Raw genomic sequence first — 18,652 nt, 5'->3', positions numbered from 1 at the left:
TTCCCGTTGACGACATCCTTCTAAAACTCGATGGGATGAAGGCCCGATCGTATGTCCTCTATCCTGAGCTTATGCGGTGGTTTGTACTCGACTGTGGTCAGTAAGGTATTGGTGGTGCCATTGACCTGATGGATATAAAATTGATCTGGTCTGGGATGTTGAGTACTTGATTTATCAAAGGTTTCATCATTGTCATCGTCGTCATCTTCATCGGTATCGTTATCTGCTGGCTCTTCTAGGGTATTCGCATGATTATCAAATATAATGCCACCTCCAAGCTAAAGCCTTTCTCGGGCATCCGGTATCTTGCACAACTCAGCTATAATATCATGAACATGGTCTTCGACTGCTAGTCCCTCGTATCTCTCTAAATCCTTTTCACTTCGCACATCTCAGAGCGAAAAGCGTCGCTGAAGGCCCTTCAGCTCAGCCAGTGGTGCAAAGACTTGGTGTGCATCTCTTTCTACTGGTTGCAGGTAAGTGTAAATGGTATTATATAATTTTTACTGCTTTACTGGATAGTCTGACCACAGGTAAAGTCGTGTTGGGCAATATTTTCCAGTAGGTCGCGGGATCTGTCCCTTTGTGGACTTTTCGACCTGAAAGAGACGAGAAAGTAAATTATGACAAGCTTGGACGAACTCGATAAAAGCTGTCGGTTGAGTCTGTGCTTCTGCCTGCCTGCGCAAGTCTGCTTCACGTTTCTCTCTTTCTTCTGCCTGCCTGCGTAGCTCTGCTTCACGTTGGAAGATAGCTTTGTAATCAGGTGAGCTATCACCAGCCATCAATTGATAGACTGAGGCAATAGATAGGACAGAATCCAAGGAGGAAGTAGAAAGGAGGAGATGACAATCGGGTCAACATGTGAATGGGCCCACATTACCGGCTACGGATTAACTCATTCACCGTTCACCGTTCCAGTCGATGGTTAATAAGGCTGACAGATTGCAAGATCAGTCAAATCACTTTCTCAGTTAACTATGGTATAGAGTAAGTGAAAGAATCAAAATAATGTATATGCACTCTATGATAACATGCACCTCTGTACTAGCTAAAGACATGGGGTCATGTATGTGGCTATGTAATATAATATTTTCCCAGAGGAGCCCAACGGAGTTGACGTATCAATAGCTGACCAAAATATGGTTAGGAATACATACAAAGAAATGAAAACAACACCTGTTGTTGGGCTGAAGTTCTAGACTACTAAATTATTAAGTCTGTCGTGCATCATCATCATCGCCTGACGTCATCTGGGCTGGGATGATGAAGAGCACAATCATGGCCTGCCCCGTATTATTTTCAAGGAAATAATAATAATGAACAAACATATCCTGCGATTAAGATTGTTCATTTGCCAATCCGGCACACATCAAACTCTCCCCAGGCCGTTGCTTTCTCGCTCTAATTAAACACGGAGAAAGGCCGGGACGCCATCGCTCGACCGGCCGAGGGCGCTCGCCTGCAGACGCACTAGTGAAGGGATAATTAATCCTGGAATCCATCTCCCCCAAGAAAAGGCTCGACCGCCCTCGTCGTCTCACTGCGTGTGCTGAGTGAGGCTGTTGTGCCGGTATTAATATTACTATTGCTGTTGTTGATACTTGTTCCATACGCATCCGGGCATTCCGCCACCCGAGGCCGGAGATTCAGACAAGCACCGAGCGGAGCCTTAGTCACCCTACCCTACCCACCAGCGCTCACATGGCCACCCGCCAGCTGCTTATCGCGACTACCCTGCCGACTACTTCAACTCTCCCAACTCCACAGCACCCAGACCACGAGGCCGTGATCAGGCGAGCAGCTGATCCGTTGAGAAATACCGCTGTTATCCTCCTCTCCTCCCCGACTGCCTAAACATTACATCGCCTTGGCTCTACGTTCCTGCGGTTAGTTGCCGCCTGGCTTCACAGCCCTTGCGAGGACCCATCCGCCATGGGGAATTCACAAACCAAGGAGGCTCGCTCCTCTTTGGCGCCCTCGGTTCGACATCGATCGTTATCTGACCAGAGCCACTCGTCCCCGTACCATGGCGGCGAGGGCTCGCGGTCGCTGCGATCCAGCCGGCCCGATCTCTCGTTCCTCGGCATCGGCGGATCTACCGAGAGAGATGCTACAACGCACGACCATCGCCGAGAGACGAAACAAGACCGGGAGGCGCGCCGTCTGGAGAGGGATCGCGCTGCCAGGTTGAAGGAGCGAGAGCGGAGCATGCTGGAAGAACATGTCGATGGAGGCTATCTGGTGACCCAGGGAGTCTACGTCGGCGTGGAAGACTTTAACAAAGCAATCGTTCGCCAGCTGATGGTGAGGAGCAACCTCGCTCCTTCTTATTTATACCTCCATTATTTACAAATACTAACCTCCACTGACAGATCGAACGACGGGTGGCCCCGTTTTGGCGAGGGTTGAACGATTTCTCCGAGTCTTGGGCTGAACACCAGCTGATGGCTGCCGCTCGAGGAATGCCCATTCCCCCCCCTGACCAGATCCCTCCCGAACTAGAGTACACTCCTCGGTCTCAAGGTGCCGATAGTGGCACCCAATCGCCTGAAAAAAGCGCCCAATTTTTAGCAGTGCCAAACTCGGCCCAATCACCATCCACGAATCCCGAAAACACCCCGGTCCTGACACCCACTCACTCTTTGCCATCACCTTCATCCCCAATCGCTTCAGGAACATCGAGTTCGCCCCTTTTTCGAGGTCGAGCCAAGACATTGGCCGCTCTTACCAGCTCCAAAAACAACTCAAATACAGAAATGGCGCCGCGGGAATATATACTGGCACATGATCCATTTGTGAATGGCCAGCCCATTGAAGCCTATCTGTACAAAGATGCCAGCGAATGTCCGATCTGCTTCCTTTACTACCCTCCCTACCTCAATCGGACCCGATGCTGTGACCAGCCGATCTGTTCAGAATGTTTCGTCCAGATCAAACGCCCCGATCCACATCCTCCTGAGCACACCGAGCACGCCGAGCAGGATCCAAATGCGCCTACAGAGGATGTTAGCAACAGCGAACGTGCTGAAGAGGAATCCCAGCTTGTGTCTGAGCCCTCGGCATGTCCTTTCTGCGTCCAGCCCGAATTTGGCGTTACCTACGCTCCTCCTCCGTTCCGACGAGGATTGACCTATGCAAGCTCGAATGGTCTGCATCCCACCCTACCCCTGTCTCCGGGCTCTTCCAACTCTTCTCTCAACTCGGCAGCAGCTGCTAATAGTGCTGCCGCGCTTCCTGGACGCCGTAGAGCGACCTCTCTTTCAGCCACTGACCCAGGCGTCATCACAACTGATAAAATTCGCCCCGACTGGGCCCAGAAATTAGCTAATGCGAGGGCGCATGCTGCGCGTCGCTCTGCCGCCGCCACTGCTCTTCATACAGCCGCTTACTTGATGAACTCGGGAGGCAGCGAGTCCCGTAGCCTCGGCCGGCGGGGATTACGAAGAACAGGCGCAAGCAGCTCTGGAGCCCAAACGCCTGCAAATCGACCCACCGGTGGCTCTCAAGCTCTTCACGCCCTGGCCTTCTTATCCGAAAGGAGGAATGCCGCGAATGCATCTGAGCAACAAACAAACGAAGGTGGCGCGCAAGGCCCTCCTCGCGGAAACGCCAGACGAAGCCGAATCGATGATTTAGAAGAGATGATGATGATGGAAGCTATCAGGATGAGCTTGGCTAGTGAAGAAGAACGACGGAGGAAAGAGGAGAAGGAAATTCGCAAGGAGGCAAAAAGGAGAGAGAAGGAAGCAAAGAAGGCGGAGAAGGCGATGCGGAAAAATGGAATCTATAGCAACAGTCAAACGAATTCTGCTATCTTTACTGGCCCGGCTGTTAGTCGAGTTGACAGCAGCTCCTCATCAGTCCTCACTGAGGAACAGTCTGGCGGGAACAAGGGCAAAGGCGTTGATCGCACCTCTCCCACTGCTGATGTTGCTGGAGCAGAGTCTACTGGCGAAAGTGCTGCTGGGTCAGCTAACCGCGATGTGGATCCGTCCACCTCAGCAGAACCTTCACGGCCATCACACCTACGACACATGTCGAACGCTTCCTCGACGTCTTCCTCGTATCTGGAATCCGGAGCTAGCGAACAACAGCCTGCTGAGTCACAACCGAGTGATTCACACTCCGGAACGGAGTCCATGTTTAATTTCCGAAGCCTAGCGTCTGTTATTGGCGATGAGGAAAAATCAGAATCTGCAGAGCATGTTGAAGACACCGTTCAGCAGTCCTCGGTGAAGAATTCTTCTACAGCAGAGGCGACTGAAACAGAGGCCCCCAAGCCCAACAAAGAAAATGATGCTGACAACATAACTCCGATGGAAAGCGAGTCTCCACAGAACCCAACAACGGGAATGGTTCCCAAAGAAATCAACGCACAATTGGTCGAGGTTTCTGGCGAGGCTACCGTTTGATAGTTTTGCCAGTGAGATTCGTCAAAACTGAACACTCCTTGAATGTCTACCACAGACGTTACATTGATACTATACTTTCCTTCTTTACTTATTCAGTCTAGTTGGACTGCAAACTCGAAGTCTTTCAGTCAAGACAGTATTTCCTTCCAACCAAACTCATGTACAGTCATTAACCTGAGTTTATATTTTCTTTGTCTACACCATTTGTTAACACCCTTGTCTTTCAGCTGAATTTACTCAGTCTGTGGATAAGCTTGCATATTATTCGGTTTGGGTGGAGCGTTTGCATGTTCGGTATAAATAGGTTTTTTCTTTCTGTGGATTTTGGTGAATCTGTTTGGCTGTTAAGGGGAAATATTAACACAATTAAAGTCCGTGACTTTATTCCTTAACCTACATAATGCCATGTAAACAAAAGCATTGGCATAGTCTTTGAAAACCATATTTCAAGTATAAAGAGGCTTTCGCTAGATTGACTATTTGTATGGGTAGTCTTTAACATGTATGCTATCTGACGCTATAACAGGACGACGTTCGTTCCCATGAAATACTTAAAACACCAACAATAAAAATTTTCCTTTTTTGGAAATAAAAACAGTCAACCCTCTAACTAAAGGCTTTAATCACAAAACAATAACAATACTTTTCTTCTCTTCATCCCATTTGTTATTTTGTCTTTTCGGCAGCGCAAAATCTGGAGCATCTATATCCTTATATAAAGCTGGAATTCGTTCGATGTAAGGTTGTAGACACCGTCCTTTCAAATTCTAACACCAATATCTGATTCTGCTAAATCATCAACGTACAAACATTACCATCTATCACTATGAGTCTTAATTCACTCCCCACAAAGCTTTTGCTAATTATTGTTGAAATGATCCCCGCTAATCAGGCAGACCAGCTAGCTGGTCTAGTTAGGACAAACCGACGTTTATACGATATCGTCGCGCCGTATCTATATACCGAGGAGACAATAATGGTGGCTACTTGGTATGCAACACGAAAAGACAAGGTAGATTGTCTTTTGAAAGCCATTGAAAGAAAAGCTAAGCTGCTCCCTGATTCGCAAGGCAAGCCGTTCACTAGCAGTCTGGTTAATGCCTGTAGAAACGGCAGTATAAATGTCGCCAAGCGAATCGTGCAAATGTTCCCAGAGATGTTGGACGAAGATACGGAAGACCATGGCATGCGTGCTCTATCAGCGGCGGCCGCAACAGGACAACCTGAAGTCGTGTCATGGCTGCTCGGAATTCCCACGGTGGATGTAAATCGGCTGGACAACCTTATCAGGACTCCGCTGAGCTGGGCTTGCTATTCTGGAAATAAAAATGTTGTCGAAATGCTTTTGTTGCGGTATGACGTTAACGTCAACATTACTGACCACGACCGAAGCACGCCGATAGAGCTAGCTTATGATAACAATAGAATTGAAGTAATGGGGACTCTATTACGCGATCCTCGCCTCGATATTAGAGCATGCCGCAGGAGCATTCTGGCGCACAGCGTCCTAGAAGGCAACCACGAGGCTGTCCGTCTCTTATTGAGTTTCTATGATTCGCAGGCCGTTATCTGGAACATCTGGGCCTATGTGGCGCTGCGAACCGCTATTCGTTTCGGGTTAACTGACATGATAAAGCACTTTTCTAATGTGCGAAGCTTGGACATCAATGACACACCTTCGCGGTACTTCCCTAGTGCAACCTTTTATTGTCCGATTCTCTGGGCGGCAATACGACGGCCGGGCAGCGTTTGGAAGTACCTACTCGATTTCCGCAATTTGGACATGAACATTAGATGTCCCGGTGTCGATGGTACACCCCTGATTGTCGCAATGCGAGCACATAGAAACTCACTGGGTACGGCGCTCATCGAACGTGGATGTCTTTTAAATGAGAAGGACGATACCCATGGCTACACCGCGCTGATGTGGGCTGTCATTTGTGACAATGAGCCGATGGTCAAACTGCTCTTGTCGAGGGAGGATATTGATCTCTCAGTCAAAGACAACAATGGTGTTCCTGTCCTGTACCATGCCACGCTCACGACAGGCCGCAAATTTGATATAATGAAGCTTCTTCTAGATCATCCGGATGTAGATGTTAATATCTCCAATAATAATGGTATGACTCCGCTGATGCTGGCAGTTAAGAACTATAAATATACCGCGGCCTACCTTCTTGTGAACAAGGGTGGAATTGATTATTCCCTTCAGGATAATGATGGCAAAACCGTCTCTGATCATGCCAGTAGAGGCAAATGTCGGCTGCGATTTGCGGCTTTGATTAGGGCCGGGATGAGAAACAGAATACCGCCACGTCTACGGCCGCGTCTACGTGGATGATTGAAACATGTTTCCCTACTGATTAGTATCGAATTATTAGTTATGAAATCCTGACTTTATATATTTATATCTACTTAAACTACAGTAAAACCCGAGATTAAGGATTACCCGGATTAAGAATAACCTTACATTGAGGATAAGAATATCATGTCAAAATTGATTTAACATACAAATATCCTTATTACCTTATTTCTAGGATTATCCTTATTTTTTTGCCTTCCCTCATACAAATATACTTAATCTGGAGGCATATAAACATTATTTTTCTATATAAATTAAGAATTTTAGAACGTCAAAATAATCAATAAAGTTAATAAAAAGTAGTAAAAAACTACATTGTGCGTAGAATACTAATTAAAGGTTAACTTATTTATTTTTAAACTTGAGGTTTTATCGCCTACACTACATGTAATAACCATAGTAGAGAAGAAAAAAAATAATATAAAACTTATAAAAGATAGTTTTACTAATTTAAATAGTTTTTGGGATTTAGTATGCTTTAAATTTAGCATCAGTAGGCCTGGTTTTTATGGTTTCTATATAAATAAATATATATATATATATAACACCCGAGAATATCCCCTCATATTAAGGATAAGAAGTTGGTGTCAGATTCATATCCTTAATCCCAGGTTTTACTGTATACTCGGCGTGGGGCGCGGCTCGGAGTTTATTCAACGGTGTGGGGGCTCAAGCTTCTGCCAAACAAACACTAAATTCAATGTTATTAATTGAATAACGTAACAAGGATGTATAGTTATATTTCTAGAAATGGCTTACGGGTATTTGTTAGCGTCTGTTGGTAGATGACAGATCAGTTCTTCGGCCTGTTTAATCGGTTTCATGCCTCTGCTCTTCACGTTCTTACCACCCCTTTGATCGACATTGAATTGTATATGTCATCGGCTCTAGGTCTAGCTGTTAATAAAATCTGGTGTTTTATTCCCAAAACCTCCATCCTCTGCCTAGATTTTCTAGTTGTTAGAATGAGTCCATCGATCGCCCTTTCAGACCGGCCGAGAGAGGACGCACATATTGAGCAGCCCGACGTGGACGACGTGGAACCGAACCCTGACGGCGGGTATGGGTGGGTGGTAATCGTCGTTTGCTTTATCCATACCTTTTGGCAAAATGCCTGGACCGGATCGTGGGGAATCCTCCAAGTTGCTTTGCTAAAAACCACTTTACGAGGCTCCTCGTCAAGTACTGTTTCTTTCATTGGAGCCCTTGGAATCGCTTTGTCCTGCGCCTTAGGAATCTTCACCATCCGGTTCGCTCGTATAATTGGAGCTCGCTGGACTAGCTTGATTGGGATCTTGCTGTATAGCATTAGTAATATTGTCAGCGCCTGGGCTGTCTCCAACGTCGGTGCTTTATTCATTGCGTGCGGCTTTATGTATGGCCTCGGCGCGTGCTTGATGTACACCATGTCCAACAGTCTACCAATTCAATGGTTCAGCACTAAGTTGGGCACAGCAAACGGTATCGTTAAGCTTGGCGGAGGCATTGGGGCAACTGTCATGGCTATTGTCACCAGTGTGCTTACCGACAAGCTCGGCATCGTGTGGACGTTTAGGATTTTTGGGTTGTTATCGCTGGTAACAGGCGTCCCGCCTGCTTTCTTTATCCGGGAGAGGGTTTCCTCCCAGAGAAGCTTCGAAATTGACTGGTCGCTTTTCAAAAACGTTGCGTTTTCCTTCCTTTTTGCCTCCGGCGTGGTTGGAGTGTTCTCCATCTACGCGCCTCCATTCTTCTTACCCGCGGTGACAGCCTCTCTCGGCTTCTCAGACTGGGTCTCTGCAGGCGTCGTAGCCTGCTTCAATGCGTGCATGGCGATTGGGCGTCTCACATCTGGGTTTGCCTGTGACAGGTTTGGCAGTATGAACGTATTGCTGCTGACCATGGCCGTCAATGCCGTCACCATGTTCGCAATATGGTCCTTTGCATCTACCTTGGCCGTCCTGATAGTCTTTTCAGTTATCAACGGGCTCGCCAATGGTTCCTTTTTCGTGGCTCTGCCCACAGCTGTGGGAAGACTTGCTGGGGAACGTCGCGGCGCAGGAGCCGTGAGCATTGCTCTTACGGGATGGGCTCCGGGTCTGTTGGTCGGAAATCCCATTGCTGGTTTCTTGATAGACGCAACGGGTGCAAGTAGTTCTCATTCTATTGTTCCCTATAGGCCCGCTATATTCTACGTTGCGGGGACAGCGGTGCTTTCCCTCACCTTTGTCGTGGCTGCGCGTCTATCGGTTGACGGACGTGTTGCTAGAAAGTTGTAGTTAATACTACACTCTTGGCCATACCACTCCTTGAACAGGTAATACTTGGCCAGGCATAGAATCGGAATAATACAAGGCTTTTCCTTCTTCTCGTCACATATTTTCTCAATTCTGCCAAATATGTTCTTGAAATGACCTGTATGATCTCAAATGCTACAAGAAAATACTCTTTTTATATCATTTCAAAGTTACTTCTACCGGTTGACATGTAAACCCGAATGCTTCAGGCTTTAGTGAGTACCTAAACTGATCACTATTTATAGCAAAAATTGATACTAGAAATACAACTATAGAACGCTGTTAGACTTTACAGAGCTTTCCATGTATCAACTTCAACTTGTTTGTACTCAAAGCTTAGACAGGATGAACAGCAGTCTAGATGAGGGGGTTTCAAGCGCTCTTATTGGTGACTCGCTGCAAGGGGGTTTGCCCGATTAGGCCTTAGTGAGGTTCCACAAGCGCACCCCGGATTTCTTTTAAGCCTCACTACATATGATTTTGCCCACGACCGTTTTGTTTAAACCTTAGTCCATCATGAATGGCTATCCTTTAATGCTGCGGCCTGATGGTGGCTCTCGCATGATTGCGTTTGGCACTACGGGAATCGTCTGTCAGAACTCCTGTCACACGGAGCAAGTGATCAAAGCTCCTCTTAAATACAAGCTTGACGGTTGCAGTGCGGATGTCATTGAAAGGACTTTGGATGGAGAAGAGTTTGCTCGACCATGTTTTGAGCGCGAGAAGATTATCTACAAGACACTCCCAAAAGACCCAAATATTCTCAACTGCATTGAAGTCACAGACGATTGTATCCATCTCCCCTTCCTACGACTCGGAAACCTACGTGATTATCTTGAGAATCACGACCGACAAGTCCAAGCTCAAACCCGGGAACAATGGATTCCAATGGCCGTTGATGCCATTGCACTAATCTACCGCTTCGGTGTGATACACGCGGATATTAGTACACGAAACTTCCTCGTGGCTGATGACCTATCTATAAAGCTTTGCGACTTCTCTGGCTCGGCAATTGGTGCGGAATCTGCTCTTGTATTAGAGGAAGATCGGTACCAAATAGCCCCTGATTCTCCTCGGTCTATCGCGACAGACATATTTGCACTGGGCTGTCTGATTTTCGAGATATCAACTGGTCTGCGCCCATACCATGAAATATGTGATGACGATTATCAAGAAATTGAGCGACGCTATTCGATCGGCCATTTTCCAAGCGTGGACGGTCTTCCTTATCGAAAAATCATACACAAGTGCTGGACAGGTCAATACACAGACGTGAGCCAGCTAAAGGATGATTTACAGAAGAGAGATAGAAGTACTCGATTATTCTTGCCGGCTTTCTTTTCAGGTTCGGGTGCAGGTGTTACGATGGCGTGGGTGCTTTCATTAACCACATCGACACTTGCTGCTGGATTCCTGTTTTGGTGGAGTTCAAGACGCGGGTATTGGAGGTCTACTGATGGCTAAAATTCAATATAAGGGCTCTACTCCATTATTCTTCAGAGGAGGCTATGCAAACAGCTGTACAAACTATAATCCTCCACTCGCCTCCACGACCTCTCCTATTTCTACCCTTTCTAGTTAATAAAGAAAACATCAGGTGATGAGATTCTATTAATCTTTAGTTTTCAGTTGTTGTTTTTTCCGCCATAGAAAATAAATCTACTTATAAGTAAAAGTATATTAAACTAAACGAGTTAGCTATAACTCATCAATTGATGTCCTTTAAAAAGTTTCAAGAATATACTCATAACTTTAATCTGGATACCGCTACCAAAACCCATATCGAGTCAATGATTCTTGTAATTTATTATATTATATATATTAAAATTTCAAGTTACTATAAATTGAAGTCCTGACGAGCCCCCTGAGCTTGTGAGTCTTGAGCAATCCGTAAGCCACTAAGCATAAAGCGGCACCGCGTTCCAGTCGTCGTCCATATTTTATCGTATAGGTGGAAAAGCTGGGAGCGTATATAGTCTCTATTTTTTTAGAGGAAAAAACCTAAATAATAACTGATTATATCAATTGTCTAATCTAGAACAGGTCAACGGTGAATAGCAAGAAGAGTCGGGCAAGCCCGGGACAGCTCTCGGAATGACCGGCCGGTGATACTAGTAAATGATATCTATAAATTGCCTGCCTTTTGCCACAACACATATTCATCAATTTTAATAGTTCGTAAAATTTTTTTTTCATAATACTCGAAAATGGCACAGTCTACGCCCAGCATTCCTCTAAACCAAGCCGTCGTCACAACACACAGCTCGGTGGTAGTGACCAAAGCCAGCGTTACAAGCGTCTGGAACACTCTCATCGACACATCCACATGGCCAGAATGGAATCGCCTTGTCCCCAAAGTCATCATAAACTCACAACCGGACCAGCTTGAAAATAGCACAGAAACACCGCCATCATCGCTTTCCCCGGTTTTCCAACGCGGGACAAAAATGTCGCTCTTGTTTAATACGAATGCCGACAACGAGATGGATGGCAATGCACCACCTTTTGAGGAATCGTCGCTGGTGATGTTGAAAAGTGTGATTACTGTTTTTGAACCGCCAAACTCTGAAAAGGGTGAAAAAGGGCGTATTGCATGGGCGGTTGATACGCAGGCAGAGGGTTCATGGCCCAAATGGCTCGTGTATGCGGAAAGAGTGCACGAGATTTATCAGGATGAAGATGGAAATGTCAAGGTTGAAGACTGGGAGCTGCAGACGGGGGTAATGGCGTACGGCGTACGATGGATGATGGGTGCCAAACTTGAACGGTTACGTCAAATTTGGATAGAGAACCTCAAGAGTTTCGTGGAAGCGGGGAACCAAGGGTAATAAAAAACAAAAAGCACTGATTGATCTATAGATTCCACTCTCATGCAGAAGACTGATGGAGCGGGCTATGTATACTATATGTTTAAATAATATCTCCTCTTTATGACTTGGACCCTCGCCTAATTAAAGGTTGTCTGCTGAGCAGGACTAGGATGCTTTTTCCACTCTAATAGCTGGTAAGTCACTGTTCCCCAAAGAATTGTGCAAGAGAGGAAGGGATACATACCCTTTAGCCATTCTTTAATGAAAGCATGTTCAAACTTCTGGGCACTCGCCACGGGTGCTGGCGGCAGTGTTGGCGTGGTCTCATTCGGGAAAAGGCCGTTCTCGTCCCCTGCGAAGATTAGACATCTCATTCAAAATTTAGTTGAGAATTCCGACTCACAATGGTGCACGGCTCCTGCTATCTCTACAAATGGACGATCATTTGTATTTTTCCGCGGTGTGGCGCCATCTGCAAGAGGCGTTGCTTCTCTCCATGGATCTGCCTGGCCACCGATAATAGCTAGTCGAGGATAGTCGATGTCAAAACCACCATATTTGTTGACTCGTTGAACGTCTGGAGGAGTTGTAATGTTGAATGCGTATTTACAGCTGAGGCTTAGATAGTCGATGTCAATCGATCTTGAAACCATCGGGAGTTCGTTTTTAGGCGTGCCGCTACCCGTTTGATAAAAGCCCCATCTGAGGAAGTCCAAGATCAGTTACCCGGTCTTTTCATAACTTCCAAAGGGTATACTCACTCGGTGCAAACTTGATAGTCCCATAATCTCCAATCCTGACTGATATCATCCTGTTGATAAGATGTCACATTGTGAGCAGAGAAACAAGAGTCGGCACTCTCTCCTTCGCCCAGACAAGGCCAGATGGTGGTGTCGTTGAGCCATCCGACGAAATTGAGCAGCCGGGTTGTTAGCTGCGTAGATTCGTTCTTGTAACCGGCAGCGCTAACGAGTTTCTTGGCCTCATTAGCTTTGCTAGCCGTACTATTATAGATCAACCTATCCGAGGTAATGTTACCGCAAAAGGCAAAGAAAGTCGGGTCATCGTTGGCCGGGTCCCAGTTCCTATTCTGCCACGCCCCTAGGGGCTCACTCAGTAAACTGGCAAAGTCGTTTGCGTAGGTGAGATCCTCAAGGCCAAAGAGTGCTTTGAACTTTTTGAATTCGCCTGATTGAGGCAACAGGTTATCAATGAGCTGAGTAAACTGCAAGTTCGTCTGGACACAGTCTTGAGGGGCGTGGTGTCTGATTGGCTCATAATATTGCCAGTAGTCGATGATAGCCGCGGTAACTCCGGAGGACGAAATGGCGCCGAAAAACAGGTTCGGATACACGACACGAAGGAAAGCGACAAAGGCTCCGGCGTAAGAGCCGCCATATGCGATGTATGGAACGTCATGGGCAGTTACACTCTGGTTTTCGAGACCGGGGAATTTGATGTGCTCGGAAAAATAGGCCACATCCGCAAGTGCCTGTTCCGTTGTCAAGAAGCGCAAGCTTTTCGTAGACAGATCCGAAGTTGGTATGCTTGTACCGTAGTAACGGTGCTCAAGAATTACCGCAATGCCATTTGTCTCCTGCGCAAGCTGGGCGATGAGACCTTTTTGGAGATAAGGTAATCTGTCTAGAAAATTCTATTGTTAAAGGGTATAATCTTGCCGAAACGTAGATGTAAGCTTTGCGACGACCTACCTTCTCCCGATGTCTCCCCGGATTCGAGGACAAAAACAGGCCCTCCTTTCTTATAATGGCTGGCGTCAAACCAATACCGGAGAGGAAAGCTGGCGTTGCTGTGCGGCTCGTATATCGATTCATTGTGGAAATGGTCAATTGGGACGGACAAATTGTGGGCAGGATAGAGAGTCGACGGATCAACGTCTAGAGCCAAAGGCCGATTGTTCTGCTTGCGAAGAGAGCCCTGGGGGGAAAATGTGAGCAGTTTCATTTTGTCAATGCGATACGTCTATCGTTGGCGTACCTTGTGGCCGAGGCCATGACTCGTTGCAGCGAGAGCTGCGCCAGCGAAGGCCAGCAAAGACAGCGGCTTCATGGGCAATGGATTCGGAATTGGGCGAGGAATAATATGAACAATGAGGTAGACGAAAAACTCACGCCTCGGACTGGGAATAAAAGTGCTAAATAGCTTCGAGGGATCGTCGGAAAGAGAGTTGCCTGGTCACGAGATAAGGACCTAAAGATGCACCATCGCCCGCATGCAACGTCGACGCCTCGACGATCCCCCCGCAGCCTATGGATGCTCATTGCTTAGCCATCCGTGCATCGGCGAGTGGAGACCACGCATGTCCGTTGACGATAGCTCGACGAGGCCGTGTTGTTTGGACGTGATTCGGAAAGAGAAACTATGCCCACGACGAGCGATTTGAAGCAAGCAATGAGGCAGTGACGCAGTGAAACGCTGAAGCTCTCGATAAATAAACGGACCACGCGGCGACACCATTGGCCAGGGCGCGTATCCACTGCTGCCAGCCAATCACAGGGCGGCCTCTCCTAGATAGTGGGTCTTTGGGCTGCGGCTGCCCCACTGAGCCACCCAATCGAGGCCGCGCCAAAACGCATTAGGCAAAGTCAATACTGGGCCGTTGATCTAACTCGTCATGTCGTTTTGTCCATCCTGGGCTGCCTGCTTCATCTTCTTCCTCCTTGCGAGTATTATTGTCTCGTCGTGCTTTTCCGTGTCGACTGCGATAGTGTGACATCGCTGCTAGAAAAAGTATCCATCGGAACGCCTTATCTGAGTCTGTGGTGTCAGTATTCGCTATACAAACCACTCCTCGGTTCGGTTCCGCCATATCATGCTGCATTAAACCTGAAACCTGCGGAATTCGGGTCGCACTACTATATCAGTCGCTCTGCATTTTTTTCATCTTTGCATTTTTCGCCTCTGGCAGATAAAATTACTGCCTAGCTCTCGTTACACGCCCGCCTAGCCATGTCTCCTGATTTAAACCCCATCGCCCCCTCCCCGCACGGCCGCCATCCCTCTCAACCGACCGACTCTCCTACATCCATCTCAAACTCCCCTACGGCCTCACGACGCGTCTCTCAGGTGATGGGACCTCCTCCAATTCCAGGAAGTACAGCCAGTGTTGCTCCGTCAAACAATGGCGGCGCTGCTGAGACATCTGATATTGGCATCGGGCCAGGTGGGTCAACTGTAGAAGTACGTATATGCTCGGATTAATACTAATTGATGCACGCGATAAATTAGGACCTCTCCGTCATCCTCGGCCGATGACTGCCGCCGACCTACATTTAGTTTTAGAAAAAGAGCAAGAGGCAGTGGTAAGTTTGTGTCTTGTTACAAACATATCAGGCCATTTACTAACCCCCTGGGCCGCTATCACTAGGTCAATCGCCTCACACGCGAACTCACCGTGCTCCGGCAGCAAACCGCCTCTGTCGCGTCTACTGCATCGACCACATCGACAGGCCTCAATGACTCCATAGATGGGACATCCTATCCTACGTCAGCTCGTCATCGATCGTCCTCGAGCCTTAGCGGTCACATTCCGGCGGGATCAGCAGCCTTGGCAGCTAGCGTGTCCAGCATTGCTCCTTCGCGAGATACAGCTTTACCTGCGTCACGACCGTCTGGGGAGTATACACGCGTGGTACGCAGCCGTGAGCCGTCTGTGACCTCTCCACGACAACCGTTATCGCCTTACGGTGACCACGGGCATTCTTCTATCGGGCAATCTCAAGGCCCCCATCGCAGCTCCGTATCTCACTCGCACTCGCACTCTCACAGCAACACCTATCTTCCCGATGTGCATCGGTCGGCTTCTAATGCTTCTACAGCGGGAAGCCGGTATGAAGAGACTGCTCACCACCGGGTAGAGTTGGAAACGGTCAAGAGGGAAAATGAAATGCTGCGTCGGCGGGTACGCGAGTTAGAACAGAGCCTCAAGACGTATCGTGATGCACAGCCGCACGACGAGTCTCCAACAGCCCATACTTCCAGCCTGGTTGCTGGTATGCGCGATGCCACTATTAAAGATTCATGATTGATTTGGTTGCTTTTATCTTTGGTTTGCGGGTTTCTGATAGGCACACAGGCAGGATAGGAATTGGTCCGGCGTTAAGAGATGGACAAGGTCTTTTTTTTTCATACTTTTTTTTCCCCAGCTGTCAATTGGTTCATTAGGATCTACAGAGATTGCCAAATAGGCTGCCATAGTTGCAGACATATACACAAATACACTCTTTTGCTTACTCCGTGCTCTAGGTAGAAGGATATCCCAACAAGATCTTATATTTGGCTATTCTTAGAATTAAAGGAACCAATCATGCATTCTTGGGGCAATTAATTAATTAACTAATTTTAAATCAGAGCTTGTTCGCCTTTTTTCACATGCAAGAAAGCAATTTGTATGCACAAGAGTGGGCTGCGCCTCATCATCAAGTGTGGCTGGAGCCAGGCAGTTACGTTTCACCACGACCCGCCTGCCCCTCCTACGTCATGTGGCACAGGCACCTTCCCCGCCGAGATCACATCATGCATGCGCGTTCTCTTGATTTCTTATTCTCATACAACCCTGCACATTATTCTTATAAGAAACAGAAGTCCAGATTTGACCTGACTCAATTCACATTGTCGCAAATTCTTTTTCTCGATATCCCTATCACCAATTCAAAACAACAGCAAACATGTCTGGAAGCAACGTCGTTCACGTGAAAGGCATCGCAGCCACCACCACCGAGAAGGAAGTTCGTGACTTCTTCAGCTTTTGGTACGTTTGAATTAAAGAATCTTTATAATATACCAGGGTACTAACTTGTCCCAGTGGAAAAATTTCCAACCTGACTCTTACGCCTGAATCTGGCGAAGCCGGTGCTTCCCAGTCCGCTACCGTAACCTTTGAAAAGGAGACGTAAGTAAATGTTAACTCTGATCAGGAGGAATAAAAAATACTGATATATTTACGCAGTGCTGCAAAGACTGCACTTCTTCTCGACAACACCCAGCTCGGACCCGCCGCCGTCCATGTTGAAGCCGCGCAGAGCATCGACGACATTGCTGGAACTCATGCTGCCAGCGCCCACGAGGCCAAGGACGAGCACCAGCATGATATTGAACAGGAAGACAAGCCACGCTCGCGAATTATTGCCGAGTATCTTGCTCACGGCTACACCGTCAGCGACCAGGCCATTCAGCAGGCCATTGCTCTCGACAACAAGCACGGATTCTCAAACAAGTTCACTAACGCGCTGACCAACTTTGACACCAAATTCAAGGCCACCGACCGGGCCAAGGGCATCGATGAGAAATACAAAATCACCAACCAGGCCAGCACTGGCTGGCGCGGCCTTACCTCGTACTTTGAAAAGGCCCTAGACACCCCGACTGGCCAGAAGGTGCGCGACTTTTACGCGCAGACCGACAAGCAAGTCCGTGACATTCACACCGAAGCTCGTCGTCTTGCCGACCTTAAGAGCGGAAAAGCTACCGAGGGCGGTGCTGCTACTACTGAGGCTACTTCTGCTGAGGTCCCTGGCATTGCTACGGATGCAAGTGCTCTCCCTCCAAATGAGACCAAGCCTGTGGCTTAATCAAACCAAAGCCCTTTTAATTCTTGATTCTTTGTTCTCTATTCTTTTTTTTATGCTTCTTGGTTGATTCCCACGCTTCAACGAGTCATGACAAGTGTATGAACTTTTTTCCGCGGTGTTTGTTATTATTCCTCCGATAACTGTGTTGCTGTAAATAATTCTTCTTGCATTCGTAATTGGGATCAGAACAGTATATTTCTCCTATCTAGTAAATGATTTTGAAATAAGGCCACTAAATTGATGTAACCGCCACAAAAGTGGAGTTGGTGTCCATCACAAAAGCTATGAACCAGCCCGCACGTCATCATGATGAAGGAGCCAATTCAACCAACCTGTTATAATTTCTTAAGAAACATACTTAAGATAACTGAGAGCTAAAATAATCAATAATTTGTTATTAATTACACCTACTTCAAAGTGAAAACTATCAACCTGCCGATTTCAAGTACATCCATCCATCCATCGAAGTAATCGATCTATACACCTGAGGTAAAACACCACCCATCCCGTCCCCCAAATTTCTCCATACTATAAATACTGACTTAACGTCTACCAGAACATCCAAAAAAGCAAGACAACCAAAAACAAAAACAAAAATAAAACAAAATGTCCGCTCCAAACGCTGGCCGCCAATCGCCCGACCCAGAACGTCAACCAGGTGCCCAACTACAAGACCCGCCAGGCCTCGGAAAAGCGACTCCCAACGCCGCCCCGTCCGATAAATACTCACAGGAAAAGTCAGAGCAGACCAAAGCCGGACTACAGAGTAACCCGGAGCATCCGTTGGAGAAGTATGCGAGGGAGAAGTTGGGGTGATCAATCTCCGATATCCCATATCCAGTCACAGGAGTGAGTACTGGTTTCAAGTCAAGTGGTTACATTAGTCGAGATTTAGAAAATATCATTCAACTTGGGTACAAAATCAACAGCAAGCTTGTTCATAACTACATACTGTCTGGCCGCTATCTAAAACGTTAAGCGCATCGTCAAGGGGGAGAAAAAGACACTGTCTGGGGGAATCTGTGCGTGGGAGAGGGAGAGGGTGGTCATGCGAAATGGCATAAGTACGTAACGGGGAATAGGGCCCTAAATAGCATTTTTCTTTTTGAACAAGGAATTGATAGATATACAGGTAATATCCTGATATCAAGTACATATGCTTTTAGGAACCCAACAAAAAAAAGGACGGAGAGGATTA

At 47.2% G+C, this 18,652-nt stretch overlaps 8 protein-coding genes across 8 annotated transcripts; 7 read left to right on the top strand and 1 right to left on the bottom strand.

Annotated features, from left to right (window-relative positions):
* Positions 1-1,935: 1,935 nt before the first annotated feature.
* TRUGW13939_01911 (uncharacterized protein) lies at positions 1,936-4,415 on the top strand (the record flags this gene model as incomplete). The annotated part of the gene is made up of 2 exons (XM_035485108.1): positions 1,936-2,307; positions 2,376-4,415. The coding sequence occupies 2 exons, from the start codon at positions 1,936-1,938 to the stop codon at positions 4,413-4,415; spliced, it is 2,412 nt and encodes an 803-aa protein (XP_035341001.1).
* An 826-nt stretch (positions 4,416-5,241) lies between these two features.
* Positions 5,242-6,756, top strand: TRUGW13939_01910 (uncharacterized protein; the record flags this gene model as incomplete). The annotated part of the gene is made up of 1 exon (XM_035485107.1): positions 5,242-6,756. One exon carries the CDS (start codon positions 5,242-5,244, stop codon positions 6,754-6,756), a length of 1,515 nt encoding a protein of 504 aa, XP_035341000.1.
* An 806-nt stretch (positions 6,757-7,562) lies between these two features.
* TRUGW13939_01909 (uncharacterized protein) lies at positions 7,563-9,035 on the top strand (the record flags this gene model as incomplete). Its single annotated transcript, XM_035485106.1, has 1 exon — positions 7,563-9,035. The coding sequence occupies one exon, from the start codon at positions 7,563-7,565 to the stop codon at positions 9,033-9,035; it is 1,473 nt and encodes a 490-aa protein (XP_035340999.1).
* Positions 9,036-9,569: 534 nt separating this feature from the next.
* On the top strand, positions 9,570-10,517 carry TRUGW13939_01908 (uncharacterized protein; the record flags this gene model as incomplete). Its single annotated transcript, XM_035485105.1, has 1 exon — positions 9,570-10,517. One exon carries the CDS (start codon positions 9,570-9,572, stop codon positions 10,515-10,517), a length of 948 nt encoding a protein of 315 aa, XP_035340998.1.
* Positions 10,518-11,260: 743 nt separating this feature from the next.
* Positions 11,261-11,881, top strand: TRUGW13939_01907 (uncharacterized protein; the record flags this gene model as incomplete). The annotated part of the gene is made up of 1 exon (XM_035485104.1): positions 11,261-11,881. One exon carries the CDS (start codon positions 11,261-11,263, stop codon positions 11,879-11,881), a length of 621 nt encoding a protein of 206 aa, XP_035340997.1.
* A 119-nt stretch (positions 11,882-12,000) lies between these two features.
* Positions 12,001-13,933, bottom strand: TRUGW13939_01906 (uncharacterized protein; the record flags this gene model as incomplete). The annotated part of the gene is made up of 6 exons (XM_035485103.1): positions 12,001-12,047; positions 12,108-12,215; positions 12,267-12,565; positions 12,625-13,507; positions 13,576-13,801; positions 13,862-13,933. 6 exons carry the CDS (start codon positions 13,931-13,933, stop codon positions 12,001-12,003), a joined length of 1,635 nt encoding a protein of 544 aa, XP_035340996.1.
* A 900-nt stretch (positions 13,934-14,833) lies between these two features.
* Positions 14,834-17,454, top strand: TRUGW13939_01905 (uncharacterized protein; the record flags this gene model as incomplete). The annotated part of the gene is made up of 6 exons (XM_035485102.1): positions 14,834-15,047; positions 15,113-15,186; positions 15,252-15,876; positions 16,547-16,634; positions 16,689-16,775; positions 16,833-17,454. The coding sequence occupies 6 exons, from the start codon at positions 14,834-14,836 to the stop codon at positions 17,452-17,454; spliced, it is 1,710 nt and encodes a 569-aa protein (XP_035340995.1).
* A 606-nt stretch (positions 17,455-18,060) lies between these two features.
* TRUGW13939_01904 (uncharacterized protein) lies at positions 18,061-18,270 on the top strand (the record flags this gene model as incomplete). The annotated part of the gene is made up of 1 exon (XM_035485101.1): positions 18,061-18,270. One exon carries the CDS (start codon positions 18,061-18,063, stop codon positions 18,268-18,270), a length of 210 nt encoding a protein of 69 aa, XP_035340994.1.
* Positions 18,271-18,652: the final 382 nt, after the last annotated feature.

Source organism: Talaromyces rugulosus, chromosome I (assembly GCF_013368755.1).
Source record: "Talaromyces rugulosus chromosome I, complete sequence".
In the NCBI taxonomy this organism is placed as follows: domain Eukaryota; kingdom Fungi; phylum Ascomycota; class Eurotiomycetes; order Eurotiales; family Trichocomaceae; genus Talaromyces; species Talaromyces rugulosus.
This window is presented reverse-complemented; position numbering and strand designations above follow the sequence as displayed.